At 41.9% G+C, this 16,626-nt stretch overlaps 9 protein-coding genes across 9 annotated transcripts; 5 read left to right on the top strand and 4 right to left on the bottom strand.

Annotated features, from left to right (window-relative positions):
• Positions 1 to 58: 58 nt before the first annotated feature.
• On the top strand, positions 59 to 1,156 carry AIM23 (Aim23p; the record flags this gene model as incomplete). The annotated part of the gene is made up of 1 exon (XM_037287577.1): positions 59 to 1,156. One exon carries the CDS (start codon positions 59 to 61, stop codon positions 1,154 to 1,156), a length of 1,098 nt encoding a protein of 365 aa, XP_037143472.1.
• A 92-nt stretch (positions 1,157 to 1,248) lies between these two features.
• HG535_0C00920 (uncharacterized protein) lies at positions 1,249 to 3,465 on the bottom strand (the record flags this gene model as incomplete). Its single annotated transcript, XM_037287576.1, has 1 exon — positions 1,249 to 3,465. The coding sequence occupies one exon, from the start codon at positions 3,463 to 3,465 to the stop codon at positions 1,249 to 1,251; it is 2,217 nt and encodes a 738-aa protein (XP_037143471.1).
• Positions 3,466 to 3,731: 266 nt separating this feature from the next.
• HFL1 (Hfl1p) lies at positions 3,732 to 5,003 on the top strand (the record flags this gene model as incomplete). The annotated part of the gene is made up of 1 exon (XM_037287575.1): positions 3,732 to 5,003. One exon carries the CDS (start codon positions 3,732 to 3,734, stop codon positions 5,001 to 5,003), a length of 1,272 nt encoding a protein of 423 aa, XP_037143470.1.
• A 104-nt stretch (positions 5,004 to 5,107) lies between these two features.
• HG535_0C00900 (aldo/keto reductase family protein) lies at positions 5,108 to 6,052 on the bottom strand (the record flags this gene model as incomplete). The annotated part of the gene is made up of 1 exon (XM_037287574.1): positions 5,108 to 6,052. One exon carries the CDS (start codon positions 6,050 to 6,052, stop codon positions 5,108 to 5,110), a length of 945 nt encoding a protein of 314 aa, XP_037143469.1.
• A 473-nt stretch (positions 6,053 to 6,525) lies between these two features.
• On the bottom strand, positions 6,526 to 7,452 carry MRS4 (Fe(2+) transporter; the record flags this gene model as incomplete). The annotated part of the gene is made up of 1 exon (XM_037287573.1): positions 6,526 to 7,452. One exon carries the CDS (start codon positions 7,450 to 7,452, stop codon positions 6,526 to 6,528), a length of 927 nt encoding a protein of 308 aa, XP_037143468.1.
• Positions 7,453 to 8,469: 1,017 nt separating this feature from the next.
• On the top strand, positions 8,470 to 8,664 carry DPI8 (Dpi8p; the record flags this gene model as incomplete). Its single annotated transcript, XM_037287572.1, has 1 exon — positions 8,470 to 8,664. The coding sequence occupies one exon, from the start codon at positions 8,470 to 8,472 to the stop codon at positions 8,662 to 8,664; it is 195 nt and encodes a 64-aa protein (XP_037143467.1).
• Positions 8,665 to 8,863: 199 nt separating this feature from the next.
• Positions 8,864 to 10,078, bottom strand: LCB3 (sphinganine kinase LCB3; the record flags this gene model as incomplete). The annotated part of the gene is made up of 1 exon (XM_037287571.1): positions 8,864 to 10,078. The coding sequence occupies one exon, from the start codon at positions 10,076 to 10,078 to the stop codon at positions 8,864 to 8,866; it is 1,215 nt and encodes a 404-aa protein (XP_037143466.1).
• A 1,196-nt stretch (positions 10,079 to 11,274) lies between these two features.
• Positions 11,275 to 12,213, top strand: RHO4 (Rho family GTPase RHO4; the record flags this gene model as incomplete). The annotated part of the gene is made up of 1 exon (XM_037287570.1): positions 11,275 to 12,213. The coding sequence occupies one exon, from the start codon at positions 11,275 to 11,277 to the stop codon at positions 12,211 to 12,213; it is 939 nt and encodes a 312-aa protein (XP_037143465.1).
• A 503-nt stretch (positions 12,214 to 12,716) lies between these two features.
• On the top strand, positions 12,717 to 16,583 carry HG535_0C00850 (uncharacterized protein; the record flags this gene model as incomplete). The annotated part of the gene is made up of 1 exon (XM_037287569.1): positions 12,717 to 16,583. One exon carries the CDS (start codon positions 12,717 to 12,719, stop codon positions 16,581 to 16,583), a length of 3,867 nt encoding a protein of 1,288 aa, XP_037143464.1.
• Between the last annotated feature and the right edge of the window lie 43 nt (positions 16,584 to 16,626).

The following is a 16,626-nucleotide window of genomic DNA, read 5'->3' as shown; positions in this document are numbered from 1 at the left end:
GGCAAGCTGAATTGCATCACTTTTAAGAGCTAACTCTTCCTTATGAAAAACCTAGCGGATGATGTGGAAAATAATTTCTGCAAGAGCTACAAGATATCTACTCCCACCGCTTTCCGTAATCAGAACTTTTGCGGAGAATGGCTTAAAGTCCGATTGGACACTGAACAATGATATTATTCGAAATGCCATTTCTTCGAAAAGTCAAAAACTTCGCAGAAATGACGATACTAATGATTCCAAGCATCGAGAAGGATTTACAAATGGTGGTCGTGGGAAAAACAGGTTCCAAGCAGCTTCTGGCGATAGGCAATTACTTCATTCAAGAAGAAAGAATATAGTCATAAAATGGGATACTGGGAATGAGAGAGATAAAGAAGCTGCAAATTTTATTATGAGTAAAGTAATGAGGATGAATAAATCTGGTACCATTCATGTTATAAATCCAGAGAGTAACAAAATAGAAGAGACCAGTATTCGTGAATTTGCTAAGGGAGTCAACCTGAGTGAATCTGGGTTCTCTATAGCTGATTTTAAACAGATCAATGAACATGCGCAAATACCACTTGTAAAATTGGTTGACAGAAAAACGGCCTTAAAAAGATATTCCGATGAAATCGCTAAAAGAAAACAAGCTGAACTCGTCAGTATGGGATTGATGAAGAAGGCACAAGTGAATACAAACGATACTGAAAGGGCAGAAGATTTGGTGAAGCAGATTAAGATATCTTGGCAAATTAAGCTTGATGATCTAACCAAACAGAAGGCACATGAAATTGTAAGTCAGTTAAAACGAGGCTTCAAAGTTTATCTTTATCTTGATGATAGGAATAGTATTAATTCTAGAAATTGGGCATCCTCTTTTGAACAACTGCGCTCGAACAAGCTAGAAACTAAAGGTATCTCTGACAAAGAGTTATTACAAAGGGAATCTGTCTTAAAAAAACTGGATCAAATCACAGAGGATTATTCAGTGCAGCCGGTGAAGGATGGGAATATTGGAACACGAATGATGATCAAACTAGCTCCCAAACCTGCCTTGTATAATAATAAAGACAAAGCAAAACAAGCATTGAAAGAGCATAGGAAAAGAGAAAGACAAGAGAAGCTTGAAAGAAGAATAGAAAAAAAAAAGAATAAAAATTCAACTAGCGTGTAGATTTTACGCGACGTAACCGTGCATCCTGTGAATAACATAATTTATTGTAAATACACTTCATACTTTTTAAAAATGCTAAAAATTTCTAGCCATTACAGGAGAACAGCACCTGTTAGCTGAGCGCCATTTAAATTCCCATACTTATACTGAGGAGCACCTACTAACAGGTTTCCTTGATGTACCGCTAAGCTTTTTCCAAAATTAATCACTCCTTTATCCTCATTTAAAGGGTTGACCATATGCAGATGCTTTAAAGTGTTCACCAAAATTTTATCCGATTTCCACAGACTGACAGTTTCTCTCATTTCTACCATTGATATTTTCCAAATGGCCCCTTTTCCACTATAGCTTCCCGGTGATGAGACATACAAAAGCTTTTTTTGAGGGTCATATTCAATAGCTGCTCCGAACCCAACTGTAAATGGAATAGGTTCTATGTCAGCCACAAGATTTAAAGACAAATAGTACACCAGGAAACCATCACTTTCTTTGTACAAAAATACCTGATTGAACAAATGCTGAGAAATAGCAACGTAGTTTTCGTTTTCGTAGGTGAAAGTGTAAAGAGTTTTGCCATACATACCATGAGTTTTTGAAGTGACTTTCTCAAGCTTTGATAATGTCTCTTCGTCTGGTAACATAATATTCTTTTCCATTACAACGTATTTTGGCAAAATATTGTTTTGCAATCCACACAAAGAGTAAACAAAGACAGCTCCCACATTTTGACATGTCACATATAGAAACCCTTTCTCAGTATAATTATGCGAAGATGTTACGCTAGCGCCAAAGTGCTGGTAAGGCAACGATAATGGGCCACCTTGCCACCTTATGGTGCTTAGGGAAGATAAATCGATACGAGCAGTTTCATGATAGTTCTCTAAATATTCAGCTATATTTGCTCCAAAAATTATGGTAACAGAACCTGTTTCGTTAATGCCATAACTTTCCCCAGAGAGTAATATATCAGGGATACCGTCACCATCTACATCCTGAATGGAGGATACCTGAAGTTGCAAAGCATCAGCCGTTGATCCATCCCTTATTTCTAACAATAAGAAATCATTATGGTAAAAATAAAAAGTGTTAGAGCCAGGTTCGGACACCACTAAGTAATCTACACCATTGTAGGTGAATTTGTTCATTCTTTGACCTCGCATGAGAGTGAAGGGCTCCATGACGTTTGAATGTGAGTCTTTAGATTTTATCTTGTGCAACGGCAATAGATAAATGGAACCGGTGCTATCTTCCATCGGTGCACCTACTGCAACGTATGTCTGTCCATCATCTTTGAACCTACCCGTCGTTATGCTTGAGCCAAAAGCGGAGAGTGAAGCCACAGGTGTCAGGAATACGGGGTTTGAGCTTCTGTTTATTCTGACCAAACCATCAGGAATCGCGCCGAGACTGGATATTGGGGGAAGATTTCCGCAAACTTTTAATTGCTTTAGCATGTTTTTTGACCCAATGCTTTGCTCAAACATCTTTTCCACTACAGGTAAGCATTTTGCCAAAACTGCGATCAAATCAAATTCTCCACCAAGCCAGCACTCCTGCATGAAGTCGCGTGCTCTGGGAGAGATACCATATGCAACGCTAAGTACCTGATTTCTTCTCTTTGAGAATGTGTAGATCTCACTGATTGATCCTGAAAGACCCCTCTTGACACAGATATCAAGCTCTGCAAAAGTAATGTCATGGTCAGTCAAACCATTCCTATAAAGAAGCTCCATAATGTCCTCCCTTTCAGGTAATGACCAGTTGGCATTTGTGTAGTACATCCATTGACTATTTTGGCCATCTCGCAACACGTTACTCAGACCAATGAATTCTCCCATAACATCAATAAACTGATGTGCATCGTCAATTTCACCACCAAACTCCGTCTCAGAAAGCACACGGAGCAATCCATGAGACCTATACCCTCTCACTAGCGAGTGCCAAGAGGAATCCACTACCTGATGTGTGAACGTACCAAGTAGAAAAGCCTGCAACCGTAGAGAGCCCTGAGATGATCTTGTAACGGAATTCTGGCCATATTTCTCGTGCCAATAGTTTATCGAATCGATCAGAAATGGAGGCCAATGCGTAGCTTCAGCAAATTGACTTAACTTCTTACTGGGTTTGCAAGAGTATAATGAATCCGGGAAAAAAGAGCCAGCTTTTAACCAGGGAAAATAAGCTTGCCAATCCTCAGGTACGACTCTAGCAAGGACAGTCAGATGCATGGTCACACCGGCTCCTTGAATTTCCGCCGGATACAATAACCATAAGCTAACTAGCTGTAAAGCTAGTTTGAAAAGAAGCATTTAAATACAATCCAAACAACGTGTATAAAATCCTCTTTTTACTAGAGCCAATTTGAATCTATGATCACATGTGGAATTATGTCCACATATATACTTCGTGCTACTCCCTGAAGATAGTTCTTTTCAATCCTTAATCGATTTGTTGCTACTTGGATTCTTGGTCTGAGCCGCTTTTACTTTAGAGGACAGGGGCGATGGCCCATTTCAAGATGACTTATAGTGAGTGATACAAAGCAAGAATATCAACCCAGGAAGTCAGTCGAGTTATGAATATAAGTGGCTACCTGCCGTGGTGGTGGCAGGCTACCTGTCTCATATGTACAGTAATCGCTTTGGGTATCTCTGGGTACTCTATAACGATGCAGTTTCTGAACTACCGGAGACCATACGAGCAGCGATTGACGGTGCGGATACAACTGATAGTACCCATATTTTGCATAACATGCTTGACAGCCACATTGCATCCTGCGATTTCTGAACTTTACCTGGATCCCATAAGGGAGGTTTACGAAGCATTTGTGATATATACGTTTTTCTCTTTACTAATACTAATCCTAGGAGGTGAACGTCGAATAATTACCGAAATATGCCTTGAGCACATCCCCTCTAGTCATGCAATACCGATATTCGGTAGATTTATGAGGAAGATAGACTTATCAGACCCTAGTGATTTTCTGATGGTGAAAAGAGGGATACTACAATACGTGTGGTTCAAGCCGTTTTATTGCCTAGGGTCTTTAGTATGCGTTGTCTGGGATATCCCAAAATTTTCAACCGTGCTATTAATACTATACAACATCTCGGTTACATGGTCTCTGTATAATTTGGCATTGTTCTGGAAGTGCTTTTACAGCGACTTGAAACCATTCAACCCGTGGAGCAAATTCCTTTGCGTAAAGTTAATTATTTTCGCATCCTATTGGCAGGGCATCTTAATTCAGCTGTTGGCTATGAATGGGTGGTTTGATAGCAATGGTAGTTTCGACGCTGCTTACGTGTACCAAAATGGGCTACTAAGCGTTGAGATGATTGGATTTGCTGTTTTACATTCCATCGCATTTTCATGGACGACATACTCTTCAAAAAGCATGCCTCAAAGTGCCAGAATGGCCTATTTGCATGCCTTGAAAGATTGCTTTGGATGTCGTGATTTGAAGTGGGATTTTGCATATACCCTGATGGGTCCGACATACTACAATTATCAGAATTTTGAGCCAACTGCTGATAGTTCATTGATTGCACGGGCAGATCCATCATCTCGCATGCGCAGGCTCCAGCATGGATTCAGATTTGAAAACCAAGGGGAAAGCAGGCACTGGGTAAACTATGGAAGCATATCTTCCGGGAATAATAGTTCGCAATCGAAAAAAACGAGTCATGATAGTTTGGAAAAATGGGATGACAGCATTGCAGGTCAAGGTTACATCCCAAATGATCCTAATTACCCCGTCATATCGGATATTCCGAATGGCCATCGCTACAGCCCCAGCATCAACTCATTAAGAAGAGATGTCACAAGCAGGTCAAGCATTGTTTAATATATCGCATGGCAATAACCAATAGATAGAACGTAATAAAGCTATTCAAAAAAGTATTTCATTATTCAAAATAGAAAGAACAATCGCAGATTTTCACCCTATATTTATTGCGTATGGAAATTGTCCAATGGTGCTTCATCCTTGATTGATTGCCAAATATCCTCAATTTCGGCAACAACTGAATTTGGAAGCGGTCCTTCCTTGAAAGCATTCAAAGTATCTGAAACTTGATCGTGATTTTTACCACCAATGATAATTGCATCATCGTATTCAGTCTTCAAGGCAGAATGGAAAGCTATCCATCTGTAAGCCATATGAGGTTTAGATATGTTGTTTTTCTCTGCAACTTCGTTCCATTTCTCCAACCCCTTCAATAATAAGGGTTTTTTGTACAGCTTGCTATAAATTTTGCCCACCATTGTTTTATCTTCAAATCTACCCTCGCCGTCTTCTACCTGTTTAACGGACTTCACGAGAAATCCTCCAGCAATTGGGGAATAGGCATAAAACTTGATATTGAGATCTCTTAAAACTGGAAATAAATCTTTCTCGATTTTACGAGAAAATGCATTATAATTACCTTGGTATACAGTAGGTAAAACATAATTATTTTTCTTTGCATACTCATATATTTCCTTGACAGCTTCTGGAACGAAGTTTGACAAACCAAATGCTTTGAATTTCCCTTGTTTGTATAATTCATCAATTGCATCAACCGTTTCTTCAAATGGCGTTGATTCATCTGGGCAATGCAAGTAGAATACTTCCACACTTTGGACCTTCAGTTCCTTGAAGGACTCATCAATGGATTCAAATATACCTTCCTTTGATAAGCATCCTGGTACCCACGCACGGGCCTTGGTATCAATGATAAAATCCTTGGCGGCGCCTGACTCTCCGAGAAACTTCTCACTACCTGGGTAAATTCTAGCTGTATCCAATTCCTTTATACCAGCTTCTTTGCAAAGTGAGATGATTTTTTTCACCTCCTCACCTGGCAATAAAGCTAGTGGGAATGCGCCATAAATTATTTTGAGGTGCTGAGCCATGGCTTCCTTAATATCGATTATGTTCTGTGAATTTTGACTTATTCATTAAATTAGCCTTACAACGCAAGCTCATTCATTGCTAGTGGCCCCTTTTTATAACTCTCGATATTCTCCTTTCCCGACTTACTAATAAGCTCCCCCCTATACGGACGACATTGCAATTGGCATATGTCGAACTGTGGTATATCCCGGCCTAACAATGGACACAAAACGGAGACGGTGAAAAAATCTAACAGGTCACTTACTAAGCATTTCGTGTTATCCATATTTGTGTATGCTTCTATTTGAGGTCAATGTGCTATGCAAGAGGCGGGCCTCGGCAATACAGTTGTGAGCGTGTATTTATCAGTTATTAATTTACAGTTAGTTTATTTACATCAGCTTGCTGAAAAAAGCTTAGCGAATCGAGAAGGATTTCAGAGGAATATGCAAAATGTAGTCGTCTTCTTTCTTAGCCTTGGTATTTGTCGACTTCAAGCTATCTTTCCGTTAGTTAAAAAAAAGTGCTTCGCGCATTCATACGCAGTCCAAGAAATTGCAGTTGCTGGCATATTAGCAATGACTCTCGGCTTCAGCCCCCTCCAGAAGCCATTCCAGCCATGTACCTTTAATATTGCCCTTGTTGCCTTGGAAAACGTATCGGCTTGCTTGAATATCGGTAAAGAGACAGACTCACTACCCCTCACCTGTAGTACCGTCTTTATACAGTCCAGCGGTGTAGTTATTGCTGCACATGTTGCGCCGCTTATGCCACCGCAAAGACAATGTATGAGGGGATTGTAGTCATTTGATGGATTGAAATACTTCACTGATGATTCGTAAATAACGAAATTAAATGTAGCAAATGGTATGTTCATCGCGATTGTTGTGGGATACGAATAGAAAAAAGCCATGATTCCTTCTCGTTCATAGATTTGTCTGGCGACGTTGTTCATTGTCGAGGATGTGTTCAATTGCATCCTCTGTTTGATGGTATCAAATGGATTCATCAATGCGTCTGCTGCGATGGTGGCGCATATCCCACTGATAGCAGTCTTCAACGGCTGATGCGTACTGTAGTCCTGCGGATCAATTAATTGCGACTTGGCAAACTCATAGGTTGCAAAATAAACCGCATGAGCGGGTCCAGCACCCAAAATTACAGACTGGACACCTTTCCACAACGCCATTGAGCCCTCCGCTGTTGATATCTTGGAGATTTGCGACAGCAAGCCAGTGGGCGCATTGGAACCGCCGTTGGCTGACTGTATTCGCGTCTTCAGGGCATCTATGGGGAACATCACAGCATGCTCCATGATGCCCGCAAACGCTCCCGCGATAAGCTGCGTCCACAGGGGAGCGTTTGCCGGCAAAGATTCGTAATCTATCTCTTGAGCCGAGACACCCTCACCAGTATTCATTGTGCAATACGCTTGCTGCTCAGAAATAAGATGTAAACAACGATAGAGCCTCTCTCGCCTATTATATAATCGCCCTGAGATTTTTCACTAATTTCATCTAATATGGCAAACACGCTTTTTTTTCTCACATCGCAAGGAAAAAAAAAAGTCAAAACTCAAATTTCAATGATCAAAACCAGACGTCAAGAATGAAAGTTGAAAGGTCAAAGGACCTGAGCAAGATCTGACTGCAACAACAACTCGGTTATATGTCCCTGACTGTTCTAGAAAGTCAGGTTGCATGTGCAAGAGGTGCAAAAGAGAAGGCGGTACCGCCTGAGCGACTCATTTGGCCCTTCTCTTCTTTATTCCAAGCCTTGAAAACTGAGTCTTTTAACTAGGTGCGAATCCGTCAAAAAGGGGTGCGCCCTGTGTATGTAGAATTCCCAACGGGCTAGAAAACAAGACACTATACGAACTGGCGACAGAGCTGCAATTCGTAGACTGCTGACCGTAGAGACTGCTTGTGACACTCTCAGCACTACTCTCAGCACTACTCTCCGCGGAACATCCGTGATTTCCAGCGCACCGAGCACAAAGGCATTTTTCCTCTACTTCAGTCACATCTACAGTCTGCGACTCTCTCGTATATGGCAATTTGCAGAGCAGTTTTGCGTCCGGCGTCCGGACCCCGGACAGGCGCCGTTGGGGAACAGAAGTAACCCCTGCACCGGACATATTCCCGGACACGTGTCCGGAAAGCAGCCCTGGTCACTGATAACGAGAGCGCTGTTTTCTCACTTCTCTGTTCGAAGGTCATGCAGAAAAGTCATCAGCGCTTTGGGCGGATCATACCGCGAGAACATATTGCGCGGGATGCCACACATAGCGAAGTGTCTCAGGCCACTATAAGAATATATATATATAGGCGGCTATATGTGCATATAGGTCTGGTTGTGCCGCAAAAAGTGGTGATACAGCTCGACGTGGAGCAGTTAGTTGTTGGTTCACTTTTTACTCGCGCAACTCAAGTCAAAAATGATCTCCGGCAGTGTAAGAGCGGCAAGTCTAAAAGTTACGAGACCTGCCTCTTTGGCGGCGGCAAACTGGAAGAGGTCTGCGGGAAACTCGTTTCTCTCTTTCAAAGAATATAGACAAACGGCCAAGACGTATGGGCCATTGAGTGCTTCAGTGGCGCAGAAGAGACAGTTGGCGCACATGCCCAAGGCATGAGGGCGGCACAGCAGGCGAAACGTGAGGAATGCGAAAACGCCAACTATCGAGGCAGGCGGGACGGATACGTCAGCGCCCTGCGGCTGCCTCCTCTTGATATATAGATGTGATTATACAGATGTGAATGACAATGATTTTTTCTCTTCGGTCTACTTTGTTCCAACTTCTAAAATAATACAAATCTATAATGTTTGTGGCGCTATTCTGACATGATGTTGAGCGCTGCGAACGCAAGAGGGCACACGACTATCACAGTGACCGGGACGCCGGCGTAAATGATAAATCTCCCTATGATGTCTATCTTGGCTTCTCCGATGTATAGCGGACACACCGTTGTGCTCTCTTTCTTTGCTGCTTGCCTTTTTGCCAGTTTGTCGGCTCTGTCGTCGGGGACTTGGAAAGCATGGATCAACGCGGAATACACCAGCGGCTTGCTTACCACGTACTTCCATATGACAATCAGTGGAATGCCGACTAGCAGTCGCAAAAGGAAGAGGGCCATTCCTTTTTCGAGTCCCATTCCGGCGCCTGGCTCGAGATTTGATCTTTGCAAAAACCACTCGCTGCATTCAAGGCCGCTGATGACTCCGACAAAGGCAACGCTGTCTTCGAAGCATGGGCATTCGTCAATGGGTCTTACATGGGTGAACAGTATTGCGAGCGCAAAGGCAACGCTGAGCAACGGAGACCACCAATGGTCGCCTATTTTAAAATCTTGAAGAACAAATTTGGCCAGAAAATGTTTCAGCACAAAGCAAAAGACCCCCACCAGAGACCCACTTATAATGTCAAGCAACCCATGCATACCGCAGTATATTCTGCCTCCGACCAATGTGAAATAGTAGCTGAATGTCATTGCACTAAACATCAGCTTCGTGAATACGGAGCTCTCGGAGCTAGACCAAATATGCGATAGCAGTAGCAAGGTCACGACCGTCGCGTTGGCTGCATGTGAACTGGGAGCTCCATATTCCATTGTTGTGTATGCACTGAAAGTAATTCTGTGCAGCGGCGGAGACCTTGGTCTTGGTAAGCACCAGTAATCCTTCAAATAGCCACTCACATATATCGAATACCCTAGAAGATACACCATGTCGTGAACCAAGTGGAAATGCCCCATGAATGCAGGAAGCGGCAAGCAGAGCACATAAAATGTGTGAGAGCCCAATGAAGATGTGTACGCGAAAAAGATGTCCCTCACCTTGGTTCTATGCGCCCTCTGCCATTCATATAGTTTTACAGACTGTGTATCCGTGAATCTAAGCAACTCTTGTCTCATGGCAAAGCGCATTGGTGACATTCTGTCTTTAAAGTGAGAAGGAGGATGGTTCCCTGGGTCCTTCAAGATATGCTTCTGAAGCGTATCTTTCGGTTCGGAGAAACCCCTCGGTCTCATTGATTCTTCCACCGTCATGCCTCCAGGCTCCCGTTTATCCTATGGTACGTTACCTTTAGACGCTTTAGTAACGTATACTTCACCTACGACTTCTGAGAAAGATTGTGTTCTATTTTAATTTTCCAGGTACCCTACAGCTTCCCATGATTTTTTTCATTGATCTGCGAGAAAGCTAGAGATTCCCGGGCAAGAAAGGCGAATTTCAATATGGACGAGATTTGAATCAGGAAAAAGATATATATTTTACAGATCAGCAACTAAGCATTTGCAAAGACTTTCTGATAGTAACTGTGTACTGCACATCGGTGTTTTTTTGCTGCCATTTGCTCTGGAAAATGGACTTTTCTATGCACCATCCTAACGTCAAAGCATGCAGGCTATTACACGTATCCTGAATTACCGGCAGTTTGTTCGCTACTGTGTCTGGCCATACTATTCCAGCTCACATCTATATTCGCTAAAGTTGTGGCCATCTGCTGGTGGGATACACTATTTCAAGTGCGGTTTCCTGACAAGCTTGGATGTTCGGGGCTCCAGTTCGTCAATTTTCTGCATGCCTTATACCGCAAACGAAAAATACAGATTAGAACGCCCTTAAGGGTAAACAGAGAACTGCTCTCTCACGCGGAATTCCACCCTTTACATCGAGACATCTCAAGTCGCGTCAAGTCACAGTGAGTTACATCGAGGTACAATTGTTCACGTTGAGGAGGCAATTATAGATACGACTTTCTTTATCGGTTTACGTTCAGCCATTGGTGGCGTTATTTATCATATCCCATAAAGAAGAGGATGACCGGTGGCCACGTTCAAGTAACATTTTTCGATAATATGACATGTATGCCGGCAACAGCGCAAAAACCATAGGCAACGGGAGTTGCGGTGGCAACCAAGAAGCGAGGAAGAAGAGATATCGGAACACAGTCAATATCTGGAAATACTAAGTAATAACTGAATGAGTGTGTTAATTGATACTCCGTCTACAACAGTCACTTTGTTTCTAGAGAACCATCTCTTCCTTTATAAGCCCGTACAATATGAGTACGGGTTGTCATTGGAAAGAAGCGCGAGAACGACGGTAGAAATATTAATCAGATGTTTTAAATAGTCTCTCATTTGTTTATCATTTGTGAAGAACTCGATCAAGCCGATGATCACTTGTTGTGGGCATTACGGAGGATCAAAGGTTATTAGACTTTAAGTCGTGGGTTCCGATGATGAAAAAAGCGCCTGATCCTGTAGATTTGCTGATGGTAAATACAACAAGATCGGAGCATAGTAGTGATTTCTCAAGTGAAATGACTCGTGAGGAGTCATTTCGCTCCATGGTACCCTATGATGAATCAGAGACAACCTTGGAAGAAAAGTACGTTATGCAGAGGCTGCCCACAGCGTTTGCAAGGACACTGTCGTCTATACCGAGTTTTGAGCAGACTAAGAAAACGTCACAGAGGGCGGATTGTCATTTGAAAATAGTGGTTGTTGGGGATGGAGGTGTAGGCAAGACATGTCTTTTAAAAGCATACGTTCAGCGGCAGTTTTCCGCTGATGAAGTACCTAATGTTTTCGAAAATTACACAACAAAAATTGAAGGGCCCAAAAATAAACTAATTGAGTTGGCCCTATGGGACACTGCTGGTCAGCAAGAATTCAATAGGTTTAGGCCATTGTCATATTCTAATGTCGACATCGTCATGGTGTGCTACGCAGTAGACGACAGAAAATCCCTCTCGAATGTCAAAGAAACGTGGATACCCGAAGTTAAACATTTCTGTCCTGATGCGCCCATCATGCTACTGGGACTGAAGTCAGATTTGTATCCGAAGTGCAAGAACTTAAAAATGAACGCTAACAAAAAAGCTAGCAACTCTGAAGATTTCGTACGCCCAGAAATTGCAGAAATCATTTCTAAAAATTTCGGCACATTTGTTCATATTCAATGCTCTTCGAAGACATGTATAAACGTTGATGAAGTCTTCAATATTGCCCTAAATGCGGGACTCTATGATGTACTGTATGGACCAAAAGAAATTCCACCAATTTTGAAGAATCCTTTCAAGAAGAATTTAAGTAATAAAAAATCAACTTCTGACCTGAAGCTTCACACTAAGAAAAAAGATGAAAACACGAAACAAAAATGTACTATCTTTTAAGCATTTTCACGTCATTTTAGTTTTACTTGAACAAACCACACATCTCATACTTTTTAATTTTGCCTTAATGACAATTCTCTATATAATATGTATAAAACAAAGATTTCCTTCACCTGGAGGACTAACGAAGACACACTGTCTCTATACGTGTAAGGATCGTTCTCAGAGGAGCAACATGTTGTTTCCTGTAGGGTGAACTAGAGATTTGAAGCTTTGATACTTTATCATGGCGTGCTCGCACTGACGTTTCTGCATGACAGGCTTGGGCCAGAAGTTGCTAGAGAATGGCAAGCTTTAGTTGTATATTGCTTCAAAGCATCGTCCTTTTTAAACGTGACTCAGCGGTAGCAAGTTTTGGTATGTATTCTACTTAAAAGTCTCGCTCATGTGAGCGATGCCGTCGGATCCCAAAAGTTTGACATAAAGTTGCACGCCCCTACAAATCGATAACTTGAGGAAGATCGAAAAGCAGAAGATAGACTGTATATCAAGTAATAAACAATATGGCGGCTGAACATCCTAGATGGAGAATCGCAATTGATAGGGGTGGCACTTTTACAGACTGTATAGGCAATCCGGGCACGGGAAAACAAGAGGACGATGTTATTATTAAACTTCTCTCAGTGGATCCCAAAAATTATGCAGATGCACCTCTGGAAGGTATTAGACGCATTTTAGAAAAGTTTGAGAATAAGAAGATTCCACGAGGATCGCGGTTAGATATTGCCAATGTGGAAAGTATAAGGATGGGTACAACATTGGCAACGAACTGCGCGTTAGAAAGAAATGGAGAAAGGTGTGCCTTCGTCACAACCAGGGGATTCAAAGATTCAATCTTGATTGGCGATCAAACAAGGCCCGATATTTTTGATCTTCATATCACAAAACCAGATCCACTTTACGACAGCGTTATCGAAATTGATGAGCGTGTGACATTGGAAGACTTCTCCGAAGACCCTGAGGAATTTCATTCGGTAGGAGATTCTAGGGAAAACACTGTTATTGGAAAGAGCGGTGAGGTTGTCAAGATAATACAAGTTCCTAATGAGGATCAAGTAAGAGACAGATTAAAGACAATATATGATTCGGGGATTAGATCGATAGCAGTAGGTTTATTGCATTCCTTCACGTATCCAGTTCATGAACAAATACTGCTAAAAATCGCAAAGGATGTCGGTTTCGAGCATATTTCGCTGTCTTCTGAGGTATCGCCGATGATCAAATTTATCTCTAGAGCTCATAGCGCTATTGCTGATGCCTATTTGACTCCAGTAATCAAACGATATTTGGATAGTATTTACCAAGGTTTGATGAATTTTGAAAATACCAATATTCAATTTATGCAATCTGATGGTGGTTTAGTAGATGGTCATAAATTTTCTGGTTTAAAATCTATCTTATCAGGCCCTGCCGGAGGTGTCGTCGGGTACTCCAGAACTTGTTTCGATAAGACCAATAATATAGCATTGCTTGGATTTGATATGGGGGGAACTTCAACAGATGTTAGTAGATACAGTGATGGAAAATTAGAACATGTTTTCGAAACAAAGACAGCTGGTATTGTGATCCAATCACCTCAACTAGATATCAATACTGTTGCAGCTGGTGGAAGTTCAAGATTATTTTGGAAAAATGGTTTATTTAGAGTGGGCCCTGAATCTGCAACAGCTGATCCTGGTCCTGCTGCATATCGTAAAGGTGGTCCTTTAACTATCACGGATGCTAATCTGTTTCTGGGCCGTCTTGTTCCTGAGTTTTTTCCCAAAATCTTTGGACCACAAGAGAATGAGACGTTGGATCTAGCAAGAACGGAAGAATTGATTTTGAAATTAACGAAAACTATTAATGCTGAAATAAAATCTGAAATGACACCGGATGAAATTGCAGAAGGCTTTATCAAGGTCGCTAATGAGTCCATGGCGAGACCTATAAGAGCGATTACCGAATCAAAGGGTCATATAGTCTCACAGCACATTTTGGTAACGTTTGGTGGAGCTGGAGGTCAGCATGCAGTTGATGTAGCCAGGTCACTTGGGATACATGTAGTTTTGGCCCACAGATATTCCTCGGTATTATCCGCCTATGGTATCTTCCTTGCTGATGTGGTAGAAGAAAGACAAGAGCCGTGTTCTTTAATTTTGAACGCTCAAAGTAATTTAGATATCATCCGTCTTAAATTTGAACAGTTGTCCAAACAAACCACTAACGCCTTTCTGAGGCAAGGTTTTCCATCGTCATCTCTGTCTCACGAGGCATATTTGAATTTGAGGTATGAGGGAACCGAGACTGGTTTAATGGTACTAAGAAAAAGTGGTGAAGAGGAGTTTGCATCAAGTTTCCATGCGATGCACAAGAAGGAGTTTGGATTCGCTTTTGATAATAGAAAAATAATTGTCGATGATATAAGAGTGAGAACAACAGCAAATTCTAATGTAAGATCCGAGGAAACTGTTGACGAACAATTGAGAAAATACCCACGAAAACTTGTTTCAGCATCTGAGGAGGCAAGTTTCTTCAAAATGGTCTCCTTCGGTGGTAAGCGTGTTAATACTCCTGTTTATCGAATTGAGGAGATGCATTACGGTACAGTTGTGAGTGGGCCTTCCATCTTAGCTGATGGAACGCAGACCAATGTTATACCTCCAGGAGCAGAAGCCACAGTGCTCAGATCTCATATTTACATTAGTCTACTGGATAACAACCCAGAAAACCTTACTCGTCTAGATAAGAATAAGATCGATCCTATTCTATTATCTATTTATGGAAACAGATTTATGGAGATTGCTGTACAGATGGGCACTCAGCTTCGAAAGACTGCTGTATCAACAAATGTGAAGGAAAGGTTGGATTTCTCGTGTGCGATTTTTGGTCCCGATGGCGCTTTAGTTGCCAATGCTCCTCATATTCCAGTTCATCTGGGTTCTATGTCAACTTGTATATCTATGCAAGCAGCTCTATGGAAAGGGCAGCTGGAACCAGGTGATGTCATAGTCACTAATCATCCTGAAATGGGTGGCACGCATCTTCCCGATATCACTGTCATATCTCCGACATTCTCAAAAGAGACTGGTGAGATTACCTTCTATGTCGCTTCAAGAGCACATCATGCTGATATCGGAGGGATTCTACCTGGTTCAATTCCACCAAATTCCACTCAGCTTTATGAAGAGGGTGCTGCAATTTATTCAGAACTTATTGTCAAAAGAGGTGAGTTCCAAGAGGATTTGATTACCCATTTACTGTATGAAGAGCCTGCCAAACATCCGGGTTGCTCCGGTTCAAGAAGACTCAGTGATAACATAAGCGATTTGAGAGCACAAATTGCTGCAAATAACAAAGGTGTCTTGTTAGTAAATAAACTGATTGATGAACAAGGCTTCAACGTTGTTGTTAGATATATGGCAGCAATTCAGGATAATGCCAGTGATACAATAAAAAAAATGTTAAGGAAAATGGTAAGCCATTTTGGCTCCACTGAATATACCGGTGAAGACTACATGGATGACGGGACGGTGATCAAATTGAAAGTTACAATGGACGTCGACAAGGAAAGCTATGTCTTCGATTTTGATGGTACTAGCCCTCAGGTATATGCTAATACTAATGCACCGGAGGCGATAACCCATTCTGCTGTACTATACTGCTTAAGATGTTTAGTTGGCGAAAATATTCCATTAAACCAGGGTTGCCTGAGGCCAATCACGATAAAAATCCCCAAAGGATCTATACTGTCCCCAACAAATGGAGCAGCTGTTGTAGGTGGAAATGTGTTGACATCTCAAAGAATAACTGATGTTGTACTAAAAACCTTCAAAGTCATGGCAGACTCTCAGGGTGACTGCAATAATTTTACATTTGGAACAGGGGGTACCGATGTGCATACAGGAAAAGTAAGCAAAGGTTTTGGTTACTATGAAACAATTTGTGGAGGTCATGGAGCAGGCGCTCCCTCTTGGAGAGGACCTGGTTGGAATGGAGCCGATGCCGTTCATACTAACATGACGAATACAAGAATGACAGATGTTGAGGTCTTTGAAAGGCGTTATCCCGTTCTATTGATAAACTTTTCGATTAGAAAAGGTTCTGGCGGTGAAGGGAAATATAGTGGAGGCAACGGTGTAATAAGAGATATTATGTTCAGAGAATCTGTGCAAGCATCTATACTTTCTGAAAGGAGAGCAGTCGCACCACATGGTTTAAATGGCGGCAAAGATGGTTCGAGGGGCATGAATTTGTGGATAAGAGGCGCCGATGAAAATGTCATTAATATTGGAAGTAAAAGTTCCGTACAAGTCAAACCAGGCGATCGAATAATAATCATGACACCTGGTGGTGGTGGCTGGGGCAAGAGAGATGGAAATGTAGCTTAAGAGCCAGTCTGAGGCTCCAACAATTGTCATTTTTCTCGGTTCA

This window comes from Zygotorulaspora mrakii, chromosome 3, assembly GCF_013402915.1.
Source record: "Zygotorulaspora mrakii chromosome 3, complete sequence".
Lineage (NCBI taxonomy): Eukaryota > Fungi > Ascomycota > Saccharomycetes > Saccharomycetales > Saccharomycetaceae > Zygotorulaspora > Zygotorulaspora mrakii.
Note: the sequence above shows the minus strand (reverse complement) of the source record. Positions and strands in the feature narration are given on the sequence as shown.